The sequence below is a fragment of the Narcine bancroftii genome, chromosome 4 (genome assembly GCF_036971445.1).
Source record: "Narcine bancroftii isolate sNarBan1 chromosome 4, sNarBan1.hap1, whole genome shotgun sequence".
In the NCBI taxonomy this organism is placed as follows: domain Eukaryota; kingdom Metazoa; phylum Chordata; class Chondrichthyes; order Torpediniformes; family Narcinidae; genus Narcine; species Narcine bancroftii.
In genome coordinates this window covers 258,947,168-258,973,231 of record NC_091472.1, presented here as the reverse complement: position 1 = coordinate 258,973,231, position 26,064 = coordinate 258,947,168, and the positions used below count along the sequence as shown (strand labels likewise).

The 26,064-nt window shown below is 43.0% G+C and overlaps 1 protein-coding gene across 1 annotated transcript in view; it reads left to right on the top strand.

Annotated features, from left to right (window-relative positions):
• LOC138762456 (contactin-associated protein-like 5) overlaps positions 1-26,064 on the top strand; it is a 762,501-nt gene that overhangs the window by 630,640 nt on the left and 105,797 nt on the right. The window contains exon 16 of the mRNA XM_069936213.1: positions 8,245-8,378. Coding sequence (XP_069792314.1) covers positions 8,245-8,378 — 134 coding nt within the window. The remainder of the gene's footprint in view (positions 1-8,244; positions 8,379-26,064) is intronic.

Sequence of the window (26,064 nt, the reverse complement as noted above, 5' to 3'; positions counted from 1 at the left end):
CCAGTTTTTGTGATCGACATTGTTGATATTTACTTTTTCGTGAGATTTGTGTAATTTTCCAAATTTAATAACCGCACTCAGATTTGAATTCATGTTTGGAATTATCAACATTGATATTGCCACTGAGGTTCCATCCCTGAAGATGTGATTGTAGGTTCTTTGGCTACTGTAGGTAATCCCCTAACAAACCACAAACCACAAACCACCAGTTGGGAAGTGGAGTTGGTGAGTTCAAGCTTCTTCCCATACCATAGATGGGACTTCTGTATGATGGCAAAATGTTTTGATTTTTTTCAAGTTTTGTTGACAAATTTTCACTTGTATCAATAATATTTGTCTTTAATACATCACCACTGACCACCTATGACAAACCTATGGACTACCAGTGGTCCACACACCACATGTTGGGTTTTATATTTGATTTTGACGACCTCTGTTAAATGCTTATGCTGTCGTCAGGTGGGATGAAGATGCCTAAATCATTAAAAGTTGTTTTTTAGGGGTGGGGCAATCCTAGGTGGTGCTGGAGGTCTTTATCTATCTTTCACTATTGAATGAGTAAGACTTGTTTAAATTCTTCAGATACAGAAAGAAGATCAGAGTATCATAATGCAAAGAAGCTGTCCTTTGACCCAGAAGGCTGCATTAATCATGAAGCATATATTTACACCCATCATGCACTAATCATTTTTCAAATTTTCTAAATGTTCTATGAAATTCCACCAAGATTCTAATGCTCACCCACAACTTGGGGACAATTTACAATGGCCAATGAACCAAGCAGCCAGCGCGTTTTTTGGGTTGTGAAAGGAAACCAGAGCATGCAGGAGAACCACAGAGAATTATAAGGGTCGCACCAGAGGCTAACCCATCGAAACAGAGGGGTTGAAACAGAGGGGTAGACACAGTTAAGTAGAAACAGAGAGGAAAAACAGTGTGGTAGAAACAGAGGGGTCGAAACGAGGGGAAGAAACAGTGGGGTAAAGCTGAGGGGTTGAAAGAGAGAGGTTAAAATAGAGGGATCATCTGAGCTGTAAGGCAAAGGCACCACCTCAGTAACATACCTTCACCACCTTCAACAACATAGCGTCACCACCTCCAACAACATACTTTAACCACCTCCAACAATGTTGCATCACCAGTTGAATCCAGTATATATTTTTTTTTTAAGTCTTAAACACAAGGCCTTAAGATATAGGAACAGAATCAGGCTAAAAACCAATCTCCATCTAATTTGATTCTGTCCACATAAGACCATAAGAGATAGAAGCAGAATTTGGTCATTCAACCCTTTGAGTCTACTCTGCCATTCTAATCATGGTTGATGTGCTTTTCCTCTCAACCCATTCTCCTGCCTTCTCTCCAAACATTAGAAATATGACACAAAAACTCAGAAAAATATCTCCTCTCTCCTTTTCCACCCAATGTTTTTATTCGGGTGTTTGTCTGCTTTTTGCTCATACCTTGATGAAGGGATCAGCCCCTAAATGATGATTACAACTCTATGCTTCTAATAGACATTGCATGACCTGCTGAGTTTCTCCAGCACTTCTGTGTATTGCATAGATAATGTACATCCATTATTGGTTGATTATCTTCAGGAAGGGATCAAATCTTTTGTTATACTCTTTCAGAGCTCTTTAAAGCAACTTATCTCCTAATTTGAAGGAAACAATCAAAATTGAAAAAAAAAAGCTTAAAATTGGGTACGAAACAGAAATTGCTAGTGATTCAAAGAAGGGCAAAGCCATTCACCGCGGAGACTAAGTAGCTCAATATTTTGAATTTAATCTAATTTTAGCTTAATTTGGAGATATAGAATGGTAACAGGCCCTTCCAACCCAAGCTGCTCACCCATGTGACCAATAACCTACTAACCCTGTGTGTCTTTTGGAATGTGGGAGGAAACCGGAGCACCTGGATGAAATCCATGCAGACACAAACTCCTTTCCTTAATGACCGCACTGGATTCAAACTTGCTGGTGCTGTAATAACTCCAATCAGACTGGGTTTCCAACAAGACTTGTTCTGTTTTTGGTTGTTTCTCCTGAACTCTGTAACTACACTAAAAAGAAATGGTTTCAACTTGCTGAATTTTACTTTAAGACACCCTGAACACACTAAATAATGCAGTTGGACTGCCTGCAATTATATACACTGAACTTGGGAATACATATCTCAGCAGAAGGAGCTTCCAATGCAATGTAGTGAATGATTAAGCAGTCAGGGAAATGCTGGGTCTGAATCGTGATCAAACAAATGCAGATGTGTGAAATCTAAACTAAATACTGGAAACCCTCTGTTGTTATGGAGCATCTATGAAATGACAAACAGCATGAGCATTTGGTGAATTTTCCTCTGTATCTTCTTGCTACAGTTTTCACACAATGCTGCAAACTATTTTTTTTAATTGGTACGGAAGATATTGACAGATACGTCCCAATTTTCCATTTAAAGGCTTGGATTTTTCTGTTGGCAGCAAACATAATTTCTTTTGCATTACACACACACACACACACACACACAAACACACACACACACACACACACACACACACACACACACACACACACACACACACACACACACACACACACACACACACACTCTCTCTCTCTCTAATTCTGTTGGATATTTTCATGGATTTTTCATTTTTTTTGTGTGGCTTCCATCAGTAGTTCTCAACCATGGCTACTGCGCCTCTGGTAGTCACTGGAAGCTGGATCGGCCTCCCCACAGCACAAGCCAGGCAGAGTTGATGTGGAGATCTGTCTGTTGCCCATGCAATGGGACCCCCCACCCCCCCATTCCCCCCCCCCATGCTAATGACAGGTCCAAAGGAATGACAAAAGTCGATAGAGTTTCTGTGCCTGTGCTGGGTACAGTAGTCAGCCGCGTCCAGGACTCCGACTCCGGATTTTTCCTCAGAGTTTACTCCCAAAGCCTTCACCATGAGAGTGTATAGCCACAAGGCAGCAGAGGTTTGAAATCAGAGTTTTCCCTCCCCTAGATGAGTTACCATCCGTGGTTAACAAGCTGCATCTGCCCAGAGCAACTGGTTACAAGGCACCAGTGGCCCGTCTTTGTCCCTTCTGCTGTTAGTGTTAACAGTTTTGCCGGGCATAACAACTATGCCAAATGTGAATCCAAGAGCTTTTTTTCCATATTATGTTTCTTAAATACTTGTCCTGGCATGATTAACTTTTATCATGTTTCTCTTCAGCCAAGCCATTTGATGATCCTAACTGAGATGCACAAATCGGAAAAATTAGCAATATAAATTTGAGCATTGAAGTTAAGGTAAAATCATATGCAGAAATATCTATAACATGAGTGAGTAAGGGCTTTAGTTCAAGTTTTACATTCAAGTTCAAGTTTATTATATCTGACACATTGCAATCAAATGTTTCTCTGGACCATAGTGCAGGCACATGATAATCACATACATATATAAAACATCATATAAAATAAGTAATGATAAATATTTTGGAATACTTTACACCATATTCATTTCTAAAATACCTAAGGTTACAGAATTCCATTCATCGGCCTCGCAAACTGTGGAAAGAAGCTTTTTCTGACTTTAAAGACCTAATTTTGCTACTCCTGTATCTCTTAGCTCACGTGGTAGGTCAAAATTACTCAGATTTCAAATTTATTGTCAGACTACATGTGTGACATCACATACAACCCTGAGATTCTTTTTTTTCTCTGCAGGTGAGGCAGAATTACTACTTATTGGTAGTAACATGCTTAGGGATATTGGTGTTCCCATATCAGACCACGATGGAGCCAGTAGAAATTTGCCAAGGTTTCTTGTGTCATACAAAACCCCTGCAAACTCCTGAGGAAGTAGAGGCACTGACATACTTTCTTCATGATGCCATTAGTGTGTTGATTCCAGGAAAGATCCTCAAAAATAGTGACTCCCAATAACTTAAATTTGCTCACCCTCTCCTCCTCCTCTGATCCCCCAAAAACCATTGGATTGTATACCTCTGGCATTCCCTTCTTGAAGTCAACAATCAGCTCCTTAATTTTGGTGATATTGAGTACAACATTGTTGTGGGTGCACCATTCAGCCAAATTTTCAATCTTCATCCTGTATGCTAGTTCATCATCTTTCTTTATACAATCCACTACCTTGGTATCATCGAAAATTTGTAGATTATGTTATTGTCGTACTGAGCAATACAATTGTAGATGTAAAGTGAGTAGAACAGGGGTCTAAGAACACAGCCCTGTGGTGCTCTGTCACTGATGGTGTTTGTGGAGGAAATGTTCTTACCAGTCTTCATTGATTGTGATCTGGAGTTGAGGAAATCTATGTCCAATTAGAGTGGGGTATTAACTCCTGGGTCTCAGAGTTTGCTGATCAGTTTTGAGGGGATGATGGTATTAAATGCCAAATTGTATTTGATAAAGACCATCCTGATGTATGCATCTTTGCTGTACAGGTGTACCAGGGCTTTGTGTAGAGCCAGTGAGATGGTATCCACTGTAGACCTGTTGCTATGATAGGCAAACTGAAATGCATCCATATCACCGCTCAGACAGGAGCTGATAATCTTCAACACCACCTGTGTTCAACAAATTCAACAACCGTGTGAAGGTTAATAGATATTCTCAATAATTCTATGAGTCCTATTTAAGCAACAGTCCAAGTGAATGCAGTGATTGGAGTAAGTTCTTCTCATCTATTTTAATGATCTTCTGCATTGACTTCCATTCTGATATTTTGCAGCTACAAAACCACATAATGAAGCAGCCGGGCAAGACCCTTTCAACTGTGGTACTGTACAATGTTGTCAAGATGGGAGCCAGTAGCCTTGCCCTCCTCAGCTTCTTTAGGAAGTGCAAGTCCAGGATAGGTCATCCATAATATGCACACCAAGTAACTTTGTGCTCTTAACTAGTTCCACAACAGAAACATTGACATGTAGTGGAGAAAGGTTGACCTTCATCCTCCTGAACTCCCCAATCATCTCTTTTAATTTGTCCATGTGGAGACTCAGGTTGTAGTTCAAGCACCATTGGAGGAACCTCCCAACTTCTTCTATTTAAATGAAATAAATAACAAAAAATTAAAATAATTAAATCTTAGTTTAAAACACAAAGGTGCTGGAGAAACTCAGTAGGTCGCACAGTGTTCTTTATCTAGCAAAGCTGCAACACCAACATTTCAAGCCTGAGCCTTTCGTCAAGGTATGACCAAAAAGCAGGAAGGCTGGAAGAAAATGGTGGTGGATGGGGTAAGGGGAGGAGCACAAACCCACAGATAAAAGGTCGTAGAAATATTTTTGGTGGGAGGGCACAAGTGAAATAAGGTAAGATGTGATGGGGGAGGGGATAGCTCTGTGAATAGAGAGGGAATGGGATGAAGAGCTGGAGGAAAGGAGGGATGAGTGAGAGGGAGACAGAGGAGTGGCCTAATGGAACCTGGAGAAGTGAATGTCAGTGCTATCTAGTTGAAGAATGCTGAGGTACAGTACAACTCGGATTATCTGAAATGGATTCTCCAAAATCCTCATTTATCCAATTTTTAAAAAAAATTCAGATAAATGAAGATATCCAAAAGAAATCAGAAATCCTCATTTATCTGAAAAATTTTTCAGGGCCGAACTGACCTCACAGATTGAAAAATAAAATTCAGTCGACGTGAAATTAGAACGACGATTGTCCTAATTTCAGGTCACTCCCTCCCCTCTTTCTCTTTCCATTTCTTCTTTACCTTCCCTCGTTGACTTTCCTCTCCAACTCTCCCTCTCAAACTGTGCGCCACTGTCTCCCAGCGACAAGCGGTCAGATGAATCCCTTGTCCCAACATCATCGAGGAGAGAGGCTTCCCGGGCAGGAGCAGGACCTTGAGCTCAGTGATCTTCCCTCCTCTCCTCTTCGCTTCTATCCCCATTCTCTCCCTCACTCCTCAGCACAGCAGAGCTCCAGACACCTACTCTGAACCCTCCCCTCAGCCTACGACCGTACACGCACACCAGACTGCCCAGTGTGCATGTGCAATAGCCTAGGGGAGTATTCGGAGTCGGGACTCAGGTGTCGTTGTCGGGAGCTCTGGTGAGCAGGGAGACAGGAGCCCGCTGACCTTCCAGTGAGTGTTCCATCAGTCTGGGAAGCCTCACTGGGGATCAGCAGCAACAGTGGGTATGTGTCAGGGATCAGTGGTGGCGGTAGGGATGCATCGGGTATCAGCGGCAGCGGTTGGGAGGTCTCTGTGATCGGTGTCGGCATTGCAGCCAGAATTTTTTTGGTGAGAATTAAACATTATTTTAATGTTTTAAAAGCCTTGTTATTTGTTGTTGTTTAAACATTGAAACAAGTCATTTGCTCTTGCAACTGGGCTGTTTTTAAAAAATTATCCAAAAAAAAAATGTTTATCCAACATAGTCCCAATCATTTTGGATAATCGGAGTTGTACTTTTTATATTGGATTTCAGATTTCAAATTTATTATCAGAGTACAGTACTGACATGACATCACATACAATTCTGAGATTCTTTCCTGCGAATGAGGCAGAATTACCCCTTATTGGTAGTGCAAAAACAATTGTCACAGCATAAACATGTAAACAATTAAAGAACTATAAACAGATAATGAATGTAAACAAACTGACTGTGCAATACAGAAAGAAATAAAAAAAATGTCTATAAAGTTTACTAGTAAGAGTCCCTAATAAAGTTCATTGTTGAGGAGTCTGATGGTGGAGGGGAAGCAGCTGTTTTCGAACCTGGTGGTGCAAGTCTTGGGGCACCTATACCTCTTTCCTGATGGCAGCAGCGAGAAGAGAGTGTGTGGTGGGTAGTGTGGATACTTGATGATTGCAGCTGTTCTCCGACGGCAGCATTTCCTGTGGATCTTCTCGAAAGGGTTTTGCCTATGATGTCCTCAGCTGTGTCCTCTGGAGGGCTTTATGCTCATGGGTATTGGTGTTCCCATACCAGACCATGATGAGTCGGTCAGAACACTTCCCACCACACATCTGTAAAATTTGCCAGGGTTTCTGGTGTCATACCAAACTTCTGCAAACTCCTGAGGAAGTTGAGGTGCTGACATCTTTTCTTCACAATGTCATGAGTGTGTTGGGTCCAGGAAAGATCCTCTGAGATGAGGTGTGGCTCCTCCAAGTTCCGGGTGGCCTAAGATGGACAGTGCAGGAGTCAGCAACAGACATGTCAGCATTGGAGATAGGTCATGGAACAACTGGCAATCAATCTTATTCTTCTCTAAATAATGACTTTATGCATTGTATTTTTACATTTTCACACACATGAAATGGTTTCTCTTGTTCCACTATTTTGCTCTACCCATTGGAATTTATCTACAGAAGACAAATTCACCTCAAGAGGTACACCAACTACTCCTCAGCCTATGATTTGTTTCTGATTTCTGTCCTCTTTGGCCTTGAATGAATGATAAAAATGTCAGGAATTCAGAAGACTACAATATTAAGCCAAGTCCATCAGGAGCACTGACACCCTGTCTATTGAATATAAAATAAGAGGCTTCACCTCATGAGAGCAGACAACATCATTAAAAGCCTCATCACCTCAAAGATTCCAAAGCCTGAATTCATCACCTCTCTGATCAAGGCCAATTTGTTTTCCCCAGCTGCTGTCATGCTCTTGAACCTGTCCTGACTCCGCTAACCATAAACTACTCTGGGCGCAACTAAAGATCTACTGGCTCTTTTCAAACAGGACTTTTGTTTTTCACAACTGTGAACGCACAGAAGTTCTGGAGGTCACGCAGCATCTGGACCTGGAACATTGCTTTCCGTGGGTACTCCATAACCTGCTGAGTTTCCCCCAACACTCTCAGAACTAAATCAAGAATTAATCTTCATCATTGGCCATTCACAGAAAAAAAACTGTAAATTCTCTTAACTTCAGTTTCTGTGTTCCCTGACATTATCTTTTTAAAGTGTTATCTCTCAGACAATCACATGTCCCCAATTTTTTCCTTTGTCCATCTTATGTTTTGAAATTTAATCAAATAAACCATCAAATTACATTATAAGGAATAGTACGCTAATTTGAGTACTATCTCCTCATGGAATCCATTTGGCAAACTTGCACTAAATTTCCTTCAGTATAGCATACACAAGGTACGGTATATAGGGTCTCTATATAATACATTGATATTTGTGATAAAACAGAGGGCCAGTAAAAATAAAACTAATCTGATCTGCGCAGCAAAAATGTGAGAACATTTCTTTTAATTTTGTTTCAGGGAGCTTGCAAGTCCGATACAGACTCGACAACGACAAAGGTCCTGATATCCTTAGTCTCAACAGTGGAAACCTAGCAGATGGACTTCTTCACAGTGTCAAAATTGACCGAGAAGGACCAAGTATCCATGTTCAGGTAACAAGGCGCAGAACAAAATGAGTTAAGCAGGAAAGTCTGCAGATACTGTGACTATAAAATTGCTGGAGAAACTCAGCAGGTCACACAGCCTCTATTGGAAGCAAAAGGTAACCTAATGAAGGATCCAGGCCAGAAATGTTGGTTACCCTTTTCTTCCTATGAATTCTGCATAACCTGCTAATCTTCTCCAGCATTTCTGTGCATTGCAGAATGGAATGACCCATGTTGATCCGGGGAATGACTAACAATGAGATCTATGATTACAAATCTTCAAAACGTAGCAGTGCTCTTTTGTGTTCCATCTGTCAGAATTCAAATCAAAAGGACGCCTGGTTACAACAAGTTATTGGAGCATGCGATTGTGTGAAATGATGGTTTTATTGCTTATAATTTAGTTACCAGTGATAAAATATGGATGCTATGATGCATTAATTTTCATCGCTGTCAAATAAAGTCAGCTAAAATTTTATCAAAACTTTCTAATCAAGACAAATTAAGCAAAGTTTGGTTAAGAGGCTGGTGCAGGATATTGTCTCAATAATTATGAAGCTTTTTAAGCCAAGCCAGCTGAACAAATTAGCATGGAATGTTGTAAACAATTTGTTTAAAAAGATTTGCTCTAGATGATGCTCATGTAATAACACCGAGTGTAACATGAACATAGGTTTTAAAACCCACACACACCATTCCTACATGTCATGACTTCATTTACTGCCAAATTGAGGGCACCTGTAAATGGGAGGAAGGACACCTTATGCTCTGTTCTACAGTCTCCAAACAGATGACATGAATATTGACTACTCCAATTTCCATTAACTTCTCCTGGGTCTCTCTTTTTTCCTTCATCCCTCTGTCTCTTTTCCTCCAGCTCCCCTCCCCATTCCCTTCCCTCTACTATGAGAAAGCTATCCTTCTAAGACCTCCACCCTCTCCCCATCCCTTCTCGTCTTCTTTATCGTCTACCCTCCCACCTCCACCTTGCCTGTTAGCCTGTGCACCTTCCCTTCCCCTTCCTTCCTCCTTCCCTCTCCTCCTATCTCCCCACATGTTTTTTCAGGACCTACCTGTTTTTCCAGATTCTTGACCTGAAATGTTGAGTGCCCTTTACTTCCTATGTATGCTACATAGCCTGCTGAGTTTCTCTAGCACATAGATGTATGTAAAGTAGTCAAGGGGCTTGGGGAGAAATGATCTTGATGCTAAGAGTAAATCACCTGTAATAGCATTGAACTAGGTTGGATGGGCCAACAAGGAGATGCTGGGTGACCTCAATGTATCAGGCACCATCCATGGGTAGAAATGAACAGGACACTTTTATAAGGCTTTTCGGGTTTGATGACCTGGTGTGTCTCCTCCTGCTCCTGTTCTAACGTGCAGTCCACATGAGGACGAAGAAAAGATGCAGCGACATATCTGAATACCAGATTGTCAACATACATGCATTAATTAACTGTACAGAGGTACCTTCAGGGAGGTGCCTGGCCACCTCCTGATCTGACTGTTGAGTTTGAATATCTCCCTGGCCCACTTGCAGATGCTGGAATCTGGAGCAAAAAGAAAATAATCTGGTGGAGGAACTCAAGCAGCATCAGAAGGAGAAAAAGAATTGTCACGGTTTTGAGTCGGGATGTTATCAAGTCAAATTTATTGTAATCTAATTGCACAAATACAACCCATCTATACAGCAATCTCTGCTCCTTGATGCTAAACACACAAACACACAACCATACATAACACACATACATGCAGACAAACAATAATTACGCTGGACAATTATTCATATATATAAATAAATAAATACTTTTTTTTGTAAAATTGAGAGTCTCATATGGTTAGTGTGAGCAGTTCCTTCGATTGTTCAGCATTCTCACCGCCCATTCGAAGAAGCTCTTTCTCAGCCAGGTGGTGTTGGCTCTGACACTCCCGCATCTCTTTCCTGACAGGAGCATGTTGTGGGTGTGTACTTCAGTGGGCCTAGAGTAGAGCTGGTTGCCGCTGGTGATGTAATGTGCATGCACGAGCCGTTTTCCGCTGATGATACATCTGGGTGGGGGTGGGAATTAGCATAAAATGTAACGAGCATATGTGAGCCGAAAAAAGGGTGTTCAGACAGCGTGGAGTCTAGGGAAAAGAAGGAGATTGCTGTGAATGGAATAATAAAATGTTAATTCCATTTTTTTTTGTAGTGAAATCAAGTGAGTGAGTCTGTCTATTTAACAGTTGCTACAAACACCTGCAAGATGGTGCGTGCAGGGTGGAAAAGATTCTCAATGATTTTGTGCTCAATCAAAGTTCCCTGTAGATGACATCGTTGAGGGGGGAGGGAATTTGTGAATTGATCTCTGACTCATTTCTCAGCATCAACCCGGTACCACACTATGATGCAGCCTGCCAGGATGCTGTCTATCGAGCTCATGTAGAAGGTTGACATGATTGTGGTCGGTAGCCTTGCCCACGTCAACCTTCTCAGGAAGGGCAGTCATTGTTGCACCTTCCTGATAAGTGAGGAGACATTGAGTGTCCATGATAGGTCACTAGTTAATTGAATTCCAAGGAAGTTGGTTCTCTCCATTCTCTCTACTTTAAAGTTGATGATGTGTATTGGAGGGTGGTTATATCTGGCTCTCCTGATGTCCACGATCATCTCCCTCGTCTTGTCCATGTTAAGACTCAGGTTGTTACTCTCATACCATTTCATGAGATTTTCCACCTCTTCTCTGTAGAGCAACTCATTGTTGCTGATGAGATCAACTACTGTTGTCTCATTTGCAAACTTGTGAGATTGCATACATTACATCACATACAAGATTATGAGATTCTTATTGGCAGAGCAAAATAAAAACTCTGGTGCGCTGAGGTAGCAGCAAGCACAAAACTGAAAAGACTGTGCAGCAGGCTTTATTCCAGTAGAAGTTCAAGCCTTGGTGGCTCTCCATGTGACTGGCTCAGGAGGGGCCAGCTCAGGTTAATATCCAGATCAGCTGATTGACAGCCGGCCAGGTGGAGTCAGCTGCTTCGGTGGTCTTCCTGCAGGTACAGAGATCGCCCCCTGAAGTAGGCTGGTGGTCATCATCACCACAAAAACTGACTCAATGTTCACATGTAAAAAACAAACTGACTGCAATACAGAGAAAGAAAAAAATACAATAAAGTACAAAATTAAGAGTCCTTAAATAGGTTCCTGATAGAGCTGGTTGTTGAGTTTATTGTTGGTTGTAGTGAAGGGGTATCAGCTGTTCCTGAACCTGGTGGTGCAAGTCTGGCAATGATACCTCTTGAGTGAAACATGAAAGTCTGTAGAGCTGTGATTACAGTAAAAACACCCAAAATGCTGGAGGAACTCAGCCGGTCTTTTCAGCATCTCCTCTCTGTATTGCACAGTTAGTTTGTTTACATTTGTTTCCATGTGTACATTGTGTGTACAGTTTTTTTTGCACTATCAATAAGTAGTAATTCTGCTTCTCCTGCAGGAGAAAGGAATCTCAGGGTTGTATGCAATGTCATGTATGTATTCTGACAATAAATCTGAAATTTGAAAGATGAGAGACATTGGGGTATGATGGTCAAAAAGCAACCCTGGATGCAATTGTAAGATGAAGGTATGGGGAAGCAAGAAGCTGCTACTAATCTTGGTGGATCTCCTTAATTTTTTTTCATTCTTTGTTTCGAAAAGACAGGGCAGAATGGAATCAAGTCATACTTGACTCTGGCCACCTATGCAACCATGATAAACACTCCTGAGAAGGTGATAATTTAGACATGCAGCATGTAACAAGTTATTTTGGCCCACAAGTCCATGCCACCCAATTTACACCCAATTAACCTGCAGCACCCCTGATACATTTCGAATGGTGGGAGGAAACCAGAGCCCCCAGGGAAAACCCACGCAGACATGGGGAGACATGTGCAAACTCTTACAGACAGCGCGGGATTCAAACCCAGGTCCTGATTGCTGGCTCTGTAAAGGTGTTGTGCTAACTGCTGTGCCTACTGTGCCGCCCCAAGAAAGATCCAAGTCTCTTTATCATATTTTGTACTAACAGCAACTGTGAAAAGCTATCTACCATCTTATATTTATTCTTTTTTTTCTCATGGGGTGATTTTATTATTTGGTTGTTTTTGTGTACCTGTGTAGTTGCAGCAAGCAAGAATTTCATTGTATTTGTGCATTGTACTTATGTGTATGAAACCAAAATCTCATCATCATTATCAATGAATATCCATCAGCAAAATGCAATTGGTTCATGAAGCAAAAAGTTAAATTTAAGAATGTCAGAAGGATCCAAATGGTAATTTAGTATTTGTTGGCATGGTGTATTTATGCTTCCTTGTGTGACATGGGTGTATCATGAAAACCTAGAATGTAATATCCAATGTCTGGTTGCCCTTGAGAAGCCCAGAGTGATTGACCTGCTACAATTAATGCAGCCATTCTGATTTTGCTATTATAGAATGTAACAGAACAGTAAAGACCCCTCAGCCCACAATATTGTGCTGAGCTATAATTTTTTAAAAATCTTCTCAACAATCTATCCATCCCTATCTCACACCCATAACCCTCTACTTTTCTTGCACCTGTGTGCCTATCTCAGAGTCTTTTAAATCCCCATATTTTACTGGTCTGCATTACCACCCCTAACAATGCCTTCCAAGAACCTACTACTCTCTGGGTAAAAATGTTTACTCCTGATGTCTCCCTGATATTTCTTCCCCTAACCTTAAACAGATGTCCTCTGGTATTGACTACTGTCGCTCCAGGAAAAAAAGTGTTGGCTGTCCACCCTATCTCTGTCTTACATAATCTTGTAGCCCTCCATTAAGTTACCTCTCATCCTCTTTCACCCTCCCTCAAGGGTGGGCAATCTTTTTTTTTAAATTCACATTCCACTTTAAGTAATCCCTATGTAATCCATGATTGGTGAGGGATTGCTTAAAGTGGTACGTGAGTGGGAAGGGAAGTTTGAGTACCACTGCTCTTGACCCACTTGTCACTGAAATAATTTGCTTGAAAAAATTGTCATTGGCCCATTTCCTTTGGAGTTATGAAACCATACACATAACAAGTTAATTAGGAATGATTAAAACAGTGGTTTTCAAACCTTTTTCTTCCCACGCACATACCACATTAAGCAACCTCTTACTAATCACAGAGCACCTCTGGTGAGTTTTATTTTTAAAGTTGCCCATCCCTGCCCTACCTTATAAGACAGCTTCTCCAATCCAGGCAACATCCTGGTAAATCTCCTCTGCACTCTTTCCTTCCTATAATGAGAAGACCAGAAGTGAACCCATTATTCCAAGAGTGAATTATTGGGCAGGGGTTTCCAGGAGTTATAACCTGCAACAATTAAGGAAAACAATATGCTTTCAGGTTAGGATATCTCCATGTGAAATTTAGACCTGTGTTGTATTGTGTGTTTTGCACCCATGCTGGTAAACAGTGGAGGTAATAATATTGGGAGATACCTATTAGGAGAAGCTTTTGGTGGGTTGCTTCCAGGCATCTTCCAGATGGTGCACATTGCTCTGATGGTAGAAGTTGAGATTTTTTTCAGCTGATGGAGGGGCTGCCATCAAGTGGACTGCTTTGTTCTCAAACTTCTTGAGTGTTGTTGGTGAGGTTTATTTATTCTACTGCTACTGACTCCCTCATCTCCTGAAGGAGTCGAGAGGTGGGCTCATTTTTGAATGTTGTGGTTTATTCACTCTCTCTTTTGAACATTTGTTAATTATGCATTCTTGAGCTCTCTTTGCAGTCTGAACAACTGCTTTCTCCACTATATTCTATGCAGCATAATTATATAATGCCACCATAACTGTGTTTACATACATCTATTTATTGTCCAATAAACACATGCAGAGTTGCATCTGTAACCCAATGTGTTCTGAGCCCCTTGGCAGTTTCAAGATTAATTGTGGAGTGTTTTGCATAATATTACACTGTGTCCAATTTGCACCTGCTTATTATTATCTATTATTGCTCATTCTGGATGCACTTTGCTCTCACCACATGCTCCAGGCTGTTTAATTGTTGCTGCTTTATCCTGCAACATGGACAGTTCCTTTTCTGACAGGAACAAATCTGGTTTTAATTGGCCATCTAGAGCAGTAAAAATCTCTCTAGAATCCATGAAGTAGGCATCAAATCAGTAGTTTGAAAAGAAATTTGAGAAAGTTTGCTTATTAAAACAAAATGAAAGGATGTATGGCAACCTCATATTTGTTGGAGCAAACACTTTCTGAACAGTTTCATATCGATAATCAAAATGACATCCTTCTTTATTCAATGGGAATTTACTTCAAACATCTTGGATGTGCCAAACAGCTGTTGGTGCTTAACACTAGCAGAGCAGAAAAAAGTAATTTATTACATCAACTGGATCATGAGCACAATGTGGAAAAAGCAAGCACCCGTTCATAGCTTGACAAACCACAGAAACTGACTCTTTGACCCATTGCCAGCTATCCAACAAACTCTTTTCAGTCATTCTACATTAATCGCATTAATTTTATTCTTCCCATGCAAATTAATCAGTTGGTTAAGAATGGTGTATTTCATGGAATAGTGTGCTGGCCTTCATTCGACCATAAGACACAGGAGCAGAGGAGGCTATTCTGCCATCGAGTCCACTTTGCCATTCAACACGTGCTGATCCATTCTCCCACTCAGCCTTACTCCCCTGCCTTCTCCCCATAAACAATGAAACCCTGACGAGTCAGGAGATTGAGTTCAGGGGCTGTGAGATAATGTTGCAGGTCTATAAAACTCTGATTAAACCACATACAGAGCTTTGAGTTTAGTTTGGACAACCTCATTGTAGGAAGGATGTAAAAGCTTTGGAGAAAGTACAGAGTGGGTCGATTAGGAGTTGGTAATCCTCCTGAGCACTAGAGGGCATTGGCGATGGAATGTCCCACCTCGGGTTAGATGCACAAAATGGATGTGTCCCACGAGGTTGTGAGTTGATAATAAAATACAAGTAATACGAAAGAATCTGTTTCTTTATCACAATAGAAGAAACATGGTACCAGGAGTGGGTATCAGTGGGAGATACGGAAAGTGTAAAGCTGCTTGATGCTGTGAATTAGATGATGCGTGACAGTTGTTCAAAGAGTGATGTATGCTGTATCCGCAAGCCATTAGACTCAATAGCAAACTGGATACACGAAAGATTGCACTGCTACTTATCATGGTGGGACTTCAACACTAGAGGTTTTCAAAATGTTTATTTTTGCCAAGGTAGATGACCAGGGCAAGTTCAACAAGGTTACCGAGATGTTTAATGGACACTGCTCACCAAAGAAAAATGAAATGTTCGAGACATATGTGTTTCACTTGCGCACGGAGCTGCAGGCAATGAGTTCTAATACTTTTTTTAACAGATTTGAAATTGAAAGTAAGGACATGCAATTTTGGATCACTGCAAAACTCAATGATCCATGATCAAATTGTGTTCAGAAGTATTGAGAGAAAGTGAGAGAGAGGTTGCTACAAAAGATGGAGCTTACCTTAGCTGGAGCTGTGAAGATAGGCCACGCCAGTGAATTAATTACCTCTACAGTATGCAAAAAAGTTCAGTGTGAATGCAAGGGCCGGTGAAAATGAAGGCACAATCATAGCCATAGCATCTGGACGCATACACAAACAGAGAACAAGACAAAACAACAAAAAGATGGAGAGACATTCAATTGTAAATGATGTGGCACTCAGCAATCCCCAGCCTGTGGAAAAGTCTGTACAAGTGCAAAGGACAGAATCATTATGCAAAGCAATGCTTTTCCAAAGGGAAACAAAACAGAAGTGAAAGAGTGCACACTATAGAAGAAACTGCCCTCAGTGTTGCATTCATCGTAGACATGGTAGCGCAGCAAGGGTTCAAACCAACAGACACTGAACAGCCAAGCGTGAACAGAGTTGAGCAGGACAAGTGGATGGTGCCGTTACATGCAAATGGAGCAGATGTTCCTTTCAAGCTGGACACAGGGGCAATTTGATCTGTGAGTGTGACATCAGGGCAATGCACATAAAGTCACACATCCATCCAAATTCTGTTCAGCCTAAGGCGTAAAGGACAGCACATTGACATGAAAGCGACATGAAGACTGAAGGTGAAAGTTAAAGGTAAAGAGCACCACCTCATGTTTACAGTAGTCCCAGATGGACATGACTCACTGCTTGGTGATAAAGCATGTGAAAACTTAGGCCTAGTCAAGAGGGTGCACTGTATTAACAGCTCCAATGCACAGAACAGCATAGAGGAAATACTGGATCAATTTCCACTCATCTTCATGCAGTTCTAGCACCACTAAAAGACAAGCTCAAGCAGAAACTTGACTGAATTATGTCACTAAGGGTCATAAAGCAAGTGGAAGAGCCCACAGAAAAGGCAAATTTAATGGTGTGTGTTAAAAAGAACAGTGACCTCCATGGGTGCATGGACCCAAAAGACTTGAAGGCCAATATAAAGAGTGAACATTATCAGATTCCAAACCAGGGATGAGATTACAAGTGAGATGGCTAGTGCAAAATTTTTCACCAAACTGGATATACCCAGGGCTTCTGTCAATTAAAACTGCATGAAGATAGCACAAAATATTGTATATTAAATACATCATTTGGCCAATACTCCTGTCTGAGGATGCCTTTTGGAATTTCCACAGAACAATGAAGCACATCATAGAAAGGATAAATGGGGTATGTGTGTACATGGATGACATGATCCTATGGGAATCCACACAGGAGCAACACAACAAAAGGCTCATCAAAGTGCTACAGTGCATCCAGAAGTATGGATTCAAGCCAAATAGAGCAAAATGTCAGTTTGATGTTAAGGAAATGGCCTTTCTGGGAGATAAGCTGTCAGCAGCAGGTGTGGCACCAGACAAGAGCAAGGTGAAAGGAATTCTAGAGATGCCAAGAGCCACAGACAAAAAGGGTATGCTGAGAGTGCAGGGAATGGTAAATTCATAGCAAACCTGTCATCCAAAACAATGCACCTTGGGGAGTTGTTACAGGACAAATATAAATTCAAGTGGACAAACAACCACGAGGAAAAATGGCAATGGCTGACGACAATTCTAACTACAGAACCAATGATTTTGATGTTCTTTGACTCAACCAGAAGGACAAAAAATATCTGTGGATGTTTCAAAAGATGCAATAGATGCCATAGATGCAATAGTCTCAAGCTGTGAGACCTGACTAAAACATCAAGCAAAGCAACCAAAGGAACCCATGATCATAACTGACTTACCAGAGGAGCCATGGCAGAAAGTTGGGGCTGATCAGTTCCACCTGAATGGAAAGGATTACCTGTTGGTGATTGACTATCAAATTATCCTGAGATGGTGCTGTTTCCCAACATGTTTGCAGCCTGGGTGGTCAATTACAGAAAGTTGATCTTTGCAAGACATGGAATTCCTCAAATGATCTACAGTGACTGGACCATGCTACAGTTGTAGAGAATGACAGAATATTGCAGAAGAGTCTGATTTTCGACATGTGATTTCAAGTCCTCTGCATCCCAAGTCAAACGGTAAAGCAGAGAAAGGAGTTTACGTAGTTAAACAGCTGCTCAAGTAAGCACAAGACAGGTGCTCAGATCCTTATCAAGCTCTGAGTTACAGAGCTTCACCACTTGAACATAGCATGTCACCTGCTGAGCTCCTGGTGGGATATAGACTATGCACCATGCTTCCCTCCTCTGCAGACCCAAACAAGAACATTGATGTCAAACGGAAACAAAAGTGTCTACATAGGAGACAATTGAGCAAGAAGCTTAGGACCACTGGCACAACACGACCCGTTCGATTCCAACACCTGGGACAAGAAGATCACCGTTCTGGTGGAAGTAAATCCAAGATCCTACACTGTCAGATTGAGGATGGTCAAATATTGAGGAAGAATTGAATGAGTCTGCTGAAAATGCAAGTAATGCTGCAAGGACAGACAAATGCAGAAAATCCAGCCTGTACAGCAACAGGGTAAACTCCACCAGTACTGACACTTGAGTTATCAAAGCACCCGACAGACTGAACCTCTCAAAGAAAAAGAACTGCACACTTAAAAAGCTTGTGCAGGTGATGTTTGTGTTTATGTTTCTGTTTACACAGTTGTACAGAATTCATTACAGTTTAAAGTTAATGTTACTAGATCTTAAGGAAAGGGGATGTGGTGATTGGGAGTTGGTGATCCTTCTGACCATTAGAGGGCATCGACAAGAGAATGTCCCATGTCAGGTTAAAAGTGCATAATGGATGTCTCACTAGGTTGTGAGTTGATAATAAAATATAAGTAATACAAAAAAACCCAAGTATCTTTATCACAATAGAAGAAACATTACACAGAGGGGATTTACCAGGATGTTTCCTGAATTAGAGAATGCGTCTTATGAAGAAAGGTTGACTGAGCTTGCATTTTTTAGAGTAGCAAAGGATGAGAGAATGAATTAATCGAGGCATATAAGATAGGGTGGACAGCCAGAAGCTTTTACCCAGGGTGGCAATGGCTAGTAGCAGAGGACATCTGTTAAGGTGAGTGGAGGAGAGTTTAGGGGAGAATTCAGAAGTAAGTTTTTGATATAGGGAGTAGTGAGTTCCTGGAATGCATTGGCAGGTGTGGTGCTCTGTTACAATGGGGACATCTTAAAACCTCTTGAATAAGCATATGGATGTTTTTTTAAAAAAAAAACAGGGTTGTGGGCTGTGAGGGAGGAAAGGGTTAGATTGATCATGGAGTAGGTTTAAATAGGTCGGCACAACATCATGGGCAGAAGAGCCTGTACTGTGCTATAATGTTCTATATTCTATTCCCACCAACCCTCCTCAGATTCTACCACTCACCAAAACTCTCGGGGTCATTTAGAGTGGCCAACAAACCTACTCACCCACAGGTCTTTAGGATGTGGGAGGAAATCTGAGGACCCAGAGGAAACCCATGTCATCACAAGGAGAATGCGTAGACTCCACATACTCTCTACATCGGAGAGACCAGTCACAGACTGTGAAATAGCTTCGTCTAGCACCTCCTCTCCGTTCACAACCACAGCAACCTCCCAGTGGCCAACTATTTCAATTCCAGATCACACTCCCACAATCACATGTCTGTCCAGGGTCTGGTCTTGTGTACTATCTAACCCTAACCACCCATACGTAGATTGGAGGAACAACACATTTTCCACCTGGGCACCCTTCAGCCAGATTGCATGAACATTAACTTTGCTGCCTTACACCAAACCTGCTTGCCTTTTATTTCCCCTTCTCCTTTTCCTCTCTTTCCAGTTCTCCTACCCACTCAGCCATCCCTCTTTCCCCTCATTGCTGCTGTCCCCTCCCTCCTTTCTCCACCTATCATCTCTTGCCTTCCCTTCCCCCACCCACTCTTTTGTTCAGATGCTTGCCGGCATTTTGTCATACTTTGATGAAGGGCTCAAGCCTGAAACATCAGTTTTGTATCTTTATCTTTGCTACATAAAGGACACTGTTTGACCTTCTGAGCTTCTCCAGTATTTTGTGTGCTTTTTTATTCCAACCACGGTGTCTAAAGAATTTTGTGATTTACTTTAGACTCCACATAGAGAGCATCAGAGATTAGGGTTGAACTGAGTTTCTGGAACTGTGAAACAACAGCTCTGCTAGTTGTGGCATTGGTCATTGCTGCAGAGAAATAAAAATGACATAGAGCAGGAGTCACCTAAAGGACCATGGGTCTCATCCAATTTATAACACATTTCTCTAAAATCCATTGGTTTTTGTCTTGACTGTACTCAATGACATGGACTTTGCTGAGTGGATTCCATTATCTGTACTCACTATTCCCATTCCCTGTTGTCTTGATGTGCCTGGCAGTTCTTATCAGAAAGGCCTACTGAGATGTGGACTCCCAGGATTTTGAAGGATTTGACTTTATCCGCCTCCTTTCTTTCACTGCAGACTCTCCTTCCTAAAATCAAGAATCAGCTCCTTGGTGATGTTGAGAGCAAAATTGTTTCACAATTTTTGAAGTTTTTATTTTTTTTAATGTTGATGCGCAAAGACTGAGGAAATCGAAACTGAAGGCTTTTATTTGCAAGAGATGGACAGCATCCCTGTGTTGGTCGCTCACACTGACCCGGACTCGAACTGGGGGCAGACTTACAGCGCGATAACCTTTATGGAGAAGAAAGGGGAGGAAATCATGAACCGGCCAGGAAGAGCAGGGTCAACTAAGAAAGGTCAAGTAATTTACATATAACAACTATGTACAATAGTGGTTTCACCACAAAAATCATTGGAGATTTCCTACTAATTAAGTGTTAAACAAAATAAAATAATTAAAATATAATGCAACATGTTTTTCAATTCTATACCACTGCTGTTTGAAATAACTCACATGGGTATGCTAGAACCTAATTTGGTACAGAACTGGAAGCTTTTCTCTGGATCATGGAGCACACACATATGCACATAACTCACTGCACATAATACTGTAATCACATGTAAACATGAAGACGTCATTTAAAATAAATATATATAATTATTTTGGGACGATTTACAGAATACTGTTCCTAAATATCTCAGCCTGTGGGAACAAGCTATTTCGCAGCCTAACAGTCCTGATTTCAATGCTCCTTCTTGACTGCTGTGGGTTAAAGATACTGTGTGCTGGATGGAAAGGGTCTTCTGTAATTCTTTGAGTCCTATTGAAGCAACATTCCCGGTGAATGTCATCAATAAAGGAAATGGACACTCCGGTGATGATGAGTCTCTGTACAGTCCGGTGCTTTGGAGCTACCATACCACATAATGATGCAGACAGACAGGTCACTCTCAATTGTGCTCCAGTGAAATTTTGTTATTTCACTGCAACCTCTGCAGCAGCCCACTTTCTCTCCATTCCAGTGGTGAACCCACCTCACAGTTCTAAACCAATGATATGATTAGGAAATTTTCAATGACTGAGACTCTTTAGGAATTCTGGCCATTTTTAACCTTTTGTAGCAGGAAGTGGTCGGTCTCCTTGGACAGCGCAAGGAAGTCAAAATAAAGTTCAGTTACTGGTTCACCTCATGCTGTGTGGACATCTCTCGTTTCGGAGATGTTGCCATTAGCAGATGCTACAGTGGTGACCCCAATGGTTCCTTTGTCTTTGGAACCCACCTCGAATGCAATAAAATGCAGAATGCTACTACCACTACAATCGCAACAGCTGTGACCAACGCTGAGAGCGGACACTTGCTGCCCTTCTGGCCAAATCAGCCCATTGGTTACAACTGGCCGAATCGCAGTTCCAGATCAGAGGCATTGTGTCGGAGGATACCAAGTTCTGGCATGTTGTCACCACCCTGGATACCAAGTAAACTCCTTCGTGGAAAATCCTCCTATGGTACATAATTACAACCAATTCCGGCATTTCCTCCTTAATTCCCTGAAGCTCAGCCGGCACGAGCACGCCGTCCGCATCAGAAATATGCAAGGCGATAGGAACCCCTCCGAGCTCATGCACAAAATGGTGGCCTTAGCGGACGGACACACAAGCTGTTTCTTGTTTGAGGCCCTGTTTCTCTCCAAGCTACCAGTGCACGTTTCCTCAGACATATCCGACATGGATTTCAGCACCCCACACCTGGTAGCCAAGGAAGCAGACAGACTTTTCCACACCCTGCAACAGATCTCAGTATATGTGCAACCATTCTAGGCCTTTGGCGCTACTGGTTCAGCTTCCTCCTCCCCCACACCCGCGGCCAGGGCCTCCAGCAGTAGCTGCAGCCCAGCCACAGCGTAACAAGCGCTCAGACAGACAGAGTGATTACTGTTTCTACCACCGCAGATGGGGCCGTAATGCTCGGCAATGCTCGAACCACAATGCCAAGTCAAGCACGGAGGCGGAAAATGGACAGGATGGCCGCCGATAGTGGCCTCAGCGGTTGGCACACATAAAAGTCTACTCTACCTCAGGGACTAGCAAACAAATAGGGATTTCCTAGTCGACGTGGGTGCAGAGATGAGCCTCATTCTGCCAACGAACTTCGAACTCAAACACAATCTCAAGGACCTTCCCCTACAAGCAGCCCACAGTTCCTCCATTCCGAATTTCGACATCCTCCTGGTCACAGTCCATGCCACGGACACAATTTTCCACTGTCCCATGCGTGGGACAAGCCCTACTCAGAGCAGAATTCCTCCAGGCACACGAGCTCCTGGTGGACATGAACAGACGCCGTCTGGTCAACACTACCGTGTTCCAGTCATACTCCCTCACTCTACGGCAACCTTCCTTTCTGCCATTAGGAATCCACACACTGGACCATAATGAATTTGCCCTCCTACTGGCCAAGTACTGATCACTGTTGGAGCCAAACTTCCACGACGCTAAAACAGCACATAGCATGGAGCACCACATCAGGACGATTGGGCCTCCAGTGTATGCAGGGCATGGCACCTCCTGCAGGACAAATCTTTCAAGCTAAGACAGAGTTCGCTGCCATGGAGGAGTTGGGTATCATCCACTCAAACAGCCCCTGTGCGTCCTGTTGCACGTGATCCAGAAGAACTCTGGCGGTTGGCGCCCGTGTGGTGACTACAGGTGACTCATTGACGCCACCATCCCAGATAGGCACCCCATCCCACACGTCCAGGATTTTGTCATGAGGCTCCAGGGTTGCTGGATCTTTTCCAAGGGTGCCATCAGATTCCAGTGCATCCTAACATCTTTCGGCCTTTTTGAGTTCCTTCGGGATGCCTTTTGGTCTAAAGAATGCAGCCCAGACATTTCAGTGTCTCATGGACGTGGTTGGCTGGGACCATGATTTAATCTTCATCTACCTGTATGACATTCCCATCACCAGCCCTGACACCAGCACACACAGGATGCACTTGGCTCGCCTATTCGACAGGTTGCACCTGGCTCGTCTTTTCGACAGGTTGCAGGAGTTGGGACTCAAAGTCAACCGGGCCAAGTGCCAGTTCGGCCTGGAAACTATTGATTTCCTGGGACACTGTATCACCAGAGAGGGGGGCCACCCTGTTGCTGGATAAGGTGGAAGCCATCTAACATTTTCCCAGGCCGAGCACAATCAAAGGCCTACAGGAATTGCTAGGGATGGTGAAATTCTATCATCGTTTCCTCCCGGGAGTGGCTACCCTCAGGCAACCCCTATTCGACCTTATCAAACTCAGCGACAAGGCGTTCCAGTGGACACGTGAAACTGTTGAAGGATTCCAGGCAACCAAAGTGGCACTAGCGGAGGCCACATCTTTGGCCCATCCAGACTCTTCCTCTCCCCTGGCCCTTACAACAGATGCATCGGACAGAGTGGTTGGCACAGTCCTGGAGCAGTGGGTCGATGAATAGTGGCGCCCCCTGGCTTTCTTCAGCAAACAACTCCGGACACCAGAACACAAGAACAGTGCATTTGACCTTGAATTGTTGGCCCTGTACCTGGCAATATGACGTTTCTGGTACAAGTTAGAAAGAAGGGTTTTCGTCTTCTACACAGGCACAAACCACTTACCCATGCACTCAGCAAAATTTTGGACCCATGTTCAGCAAAGCAACGACACCTCTCCTACATTTCTAAGTATACAACGGACATTCGCCACGTCGCAGGAAAGTGCAACATTGTGGCCGACGCTCTGCCGCTACCTCAGGAGGGCTCGATGTTGCTCAGCTAGTCAAAGACTAAACAGAAGTTGTGGACGTCCAGGCCTACTGATCCAAGGTTAGCGATTCCTATCCTACACTGGGGAACCCAACGTTACTATGCGAAATTCCACAGGTTTTTCCAGACCCATCCTACCTGCAACCTGGCGACAGTGAGTGTTCAACCAAATACATGGTGTATCACATCCTTCCATAAGGTCCACGGTCTGCCTGCAGTCTGACACATTCGTGTGGTATGGCCAATGTAACACTTCAGGCTAAGAGTTGTTTGGACTGCCAACACACCGAAGTGCACAGACACACCAAGGCCCCACTCCAGAGTTTTGACCCAGTGCAGCGCCGTTTTAGCCATGTTCATGTAACATCATTGGCCCGCTCCCCGTGAACCAAGGTGTGCAGTATTTATTCTCAGTAATCAACCATTTTCTCTGTTGGTCGGAAGTGATACCCCTTCCCACATGCAACACAGAGACTTCCTTGTCCATTTGGGTCACACATTTTGGATTCACGACTCACATAACTTCAGACCGAGGGGCTCAGTTCACGTCCTCGCTCTGGTCCAACCTAGCCAAGTTCTGTGGCAGCCAGTCACATCACACCATGGCCTTCCATCCTCAGGCAAACAGCCTTGTTGAACGTTTCCACCACCACCTTTCAAGTCTGAAAGCTCGACTGCAAGGTCCTAATTGGACGGATCAACTCCGATGGATGTTGTTAGTAATTCACAGAGCACCAAAAGAAGACCTACCAGCATCGTCAGATGAGATGGTGTATGGCTTCCTGCTTACCATCCCTGGGGACATTCACTTCAACCCACCCAGCCCACAACCCAGTGCTCCAGACTCCTCAAACTAGTAGACAGAAACCTCCGCCACCTTCCCGAAACAGCTCTCTACCATCCCGCGTCCTGGTGAACCTGCAGTCCACCCAATTTGTTTTTGTACAGAAAGGGCAGCAAGGGACACCCCTACAATGTCCCTATGAAGACCCATTGCAGTGCAACGGTGTCGTTTTCACCTTGGGCATTGGCAGGCCACAGGACAGGTTTACCATTGACCGCCTCAAGGCAGCATATCTGGACTCAGACCAGGCCGCCCCAGATTCCAAGGTCAGACACAGAGGTCGCCCATCCAAAGACAGTATGGTAAATTGCTTAAAGGGTGGCAGCAATTCTGGCGGGGGGGAGAGGTGGTGTAGCAGGCCGAGCGACCGCGCGGTTAGATGGCCCGAATCACTGCCCCATTCATCCGATACAAGATTGTGCGGGCCTCCCTTTCCTTCCCAGGAGAAGCCCGTTGTTTGTGACCTGTATTGCCTGAGGGACAGCACCGCTTCCGTGTTGTGTGCCACTGGATGGGGAGTGATGCCGTGATGGGTCGATGTCACTTCCTAAGGCTAGCGTGCCCCTCACAGGAAGTGGGCGGTCTCCTCGAGCAGCACGAGAAATTCAAAATAAATTTCAGATATTGGTTCAGCTCATGCTGTGTGGACATCTCTTATTCTGGTAGCGCTGCCGTGAGCAGACGCTACTCTTTCATAATATATATTCCAGACTGGATCTATGGGTAAACTACAGTATAAAAGGTTAAAAATCAGTATGAACTAGCTAGTGGTTGGGTATACAACCAATTCTGGAAAACAGACATACAGAGTATATGCGCTTATAGAACATAGAACATTAAAGCCCAGTACAGGCCCTTTGGCCTTCAGTGTTTTGCTGACATACATACAGTATTCAGACCAAAAAAAAACTAAACTCTTCCTATCCCGTAAGCCTCTATTTTTCTTTCATCCATGTGCCTAAGAATCTCTGAAATGCTGCTAATGTTTCAGCCTCCACCAACACCCCTTGGAAGGCATTGCTGGCACCCACGACTCTCTGCATTGGTAGTCCCAGAAAACCAGGACACAGAATATATGCCCTTGTTGGTAGTCCTTGAAAACAGGGACATGGAGTCCAAAGGGTTAAGTTAATGTATACAATTGTTACTATTTTTCTTTTGCAAAGTACCTGTTTGGCTGCAGCAAATAAGAATATTGGTG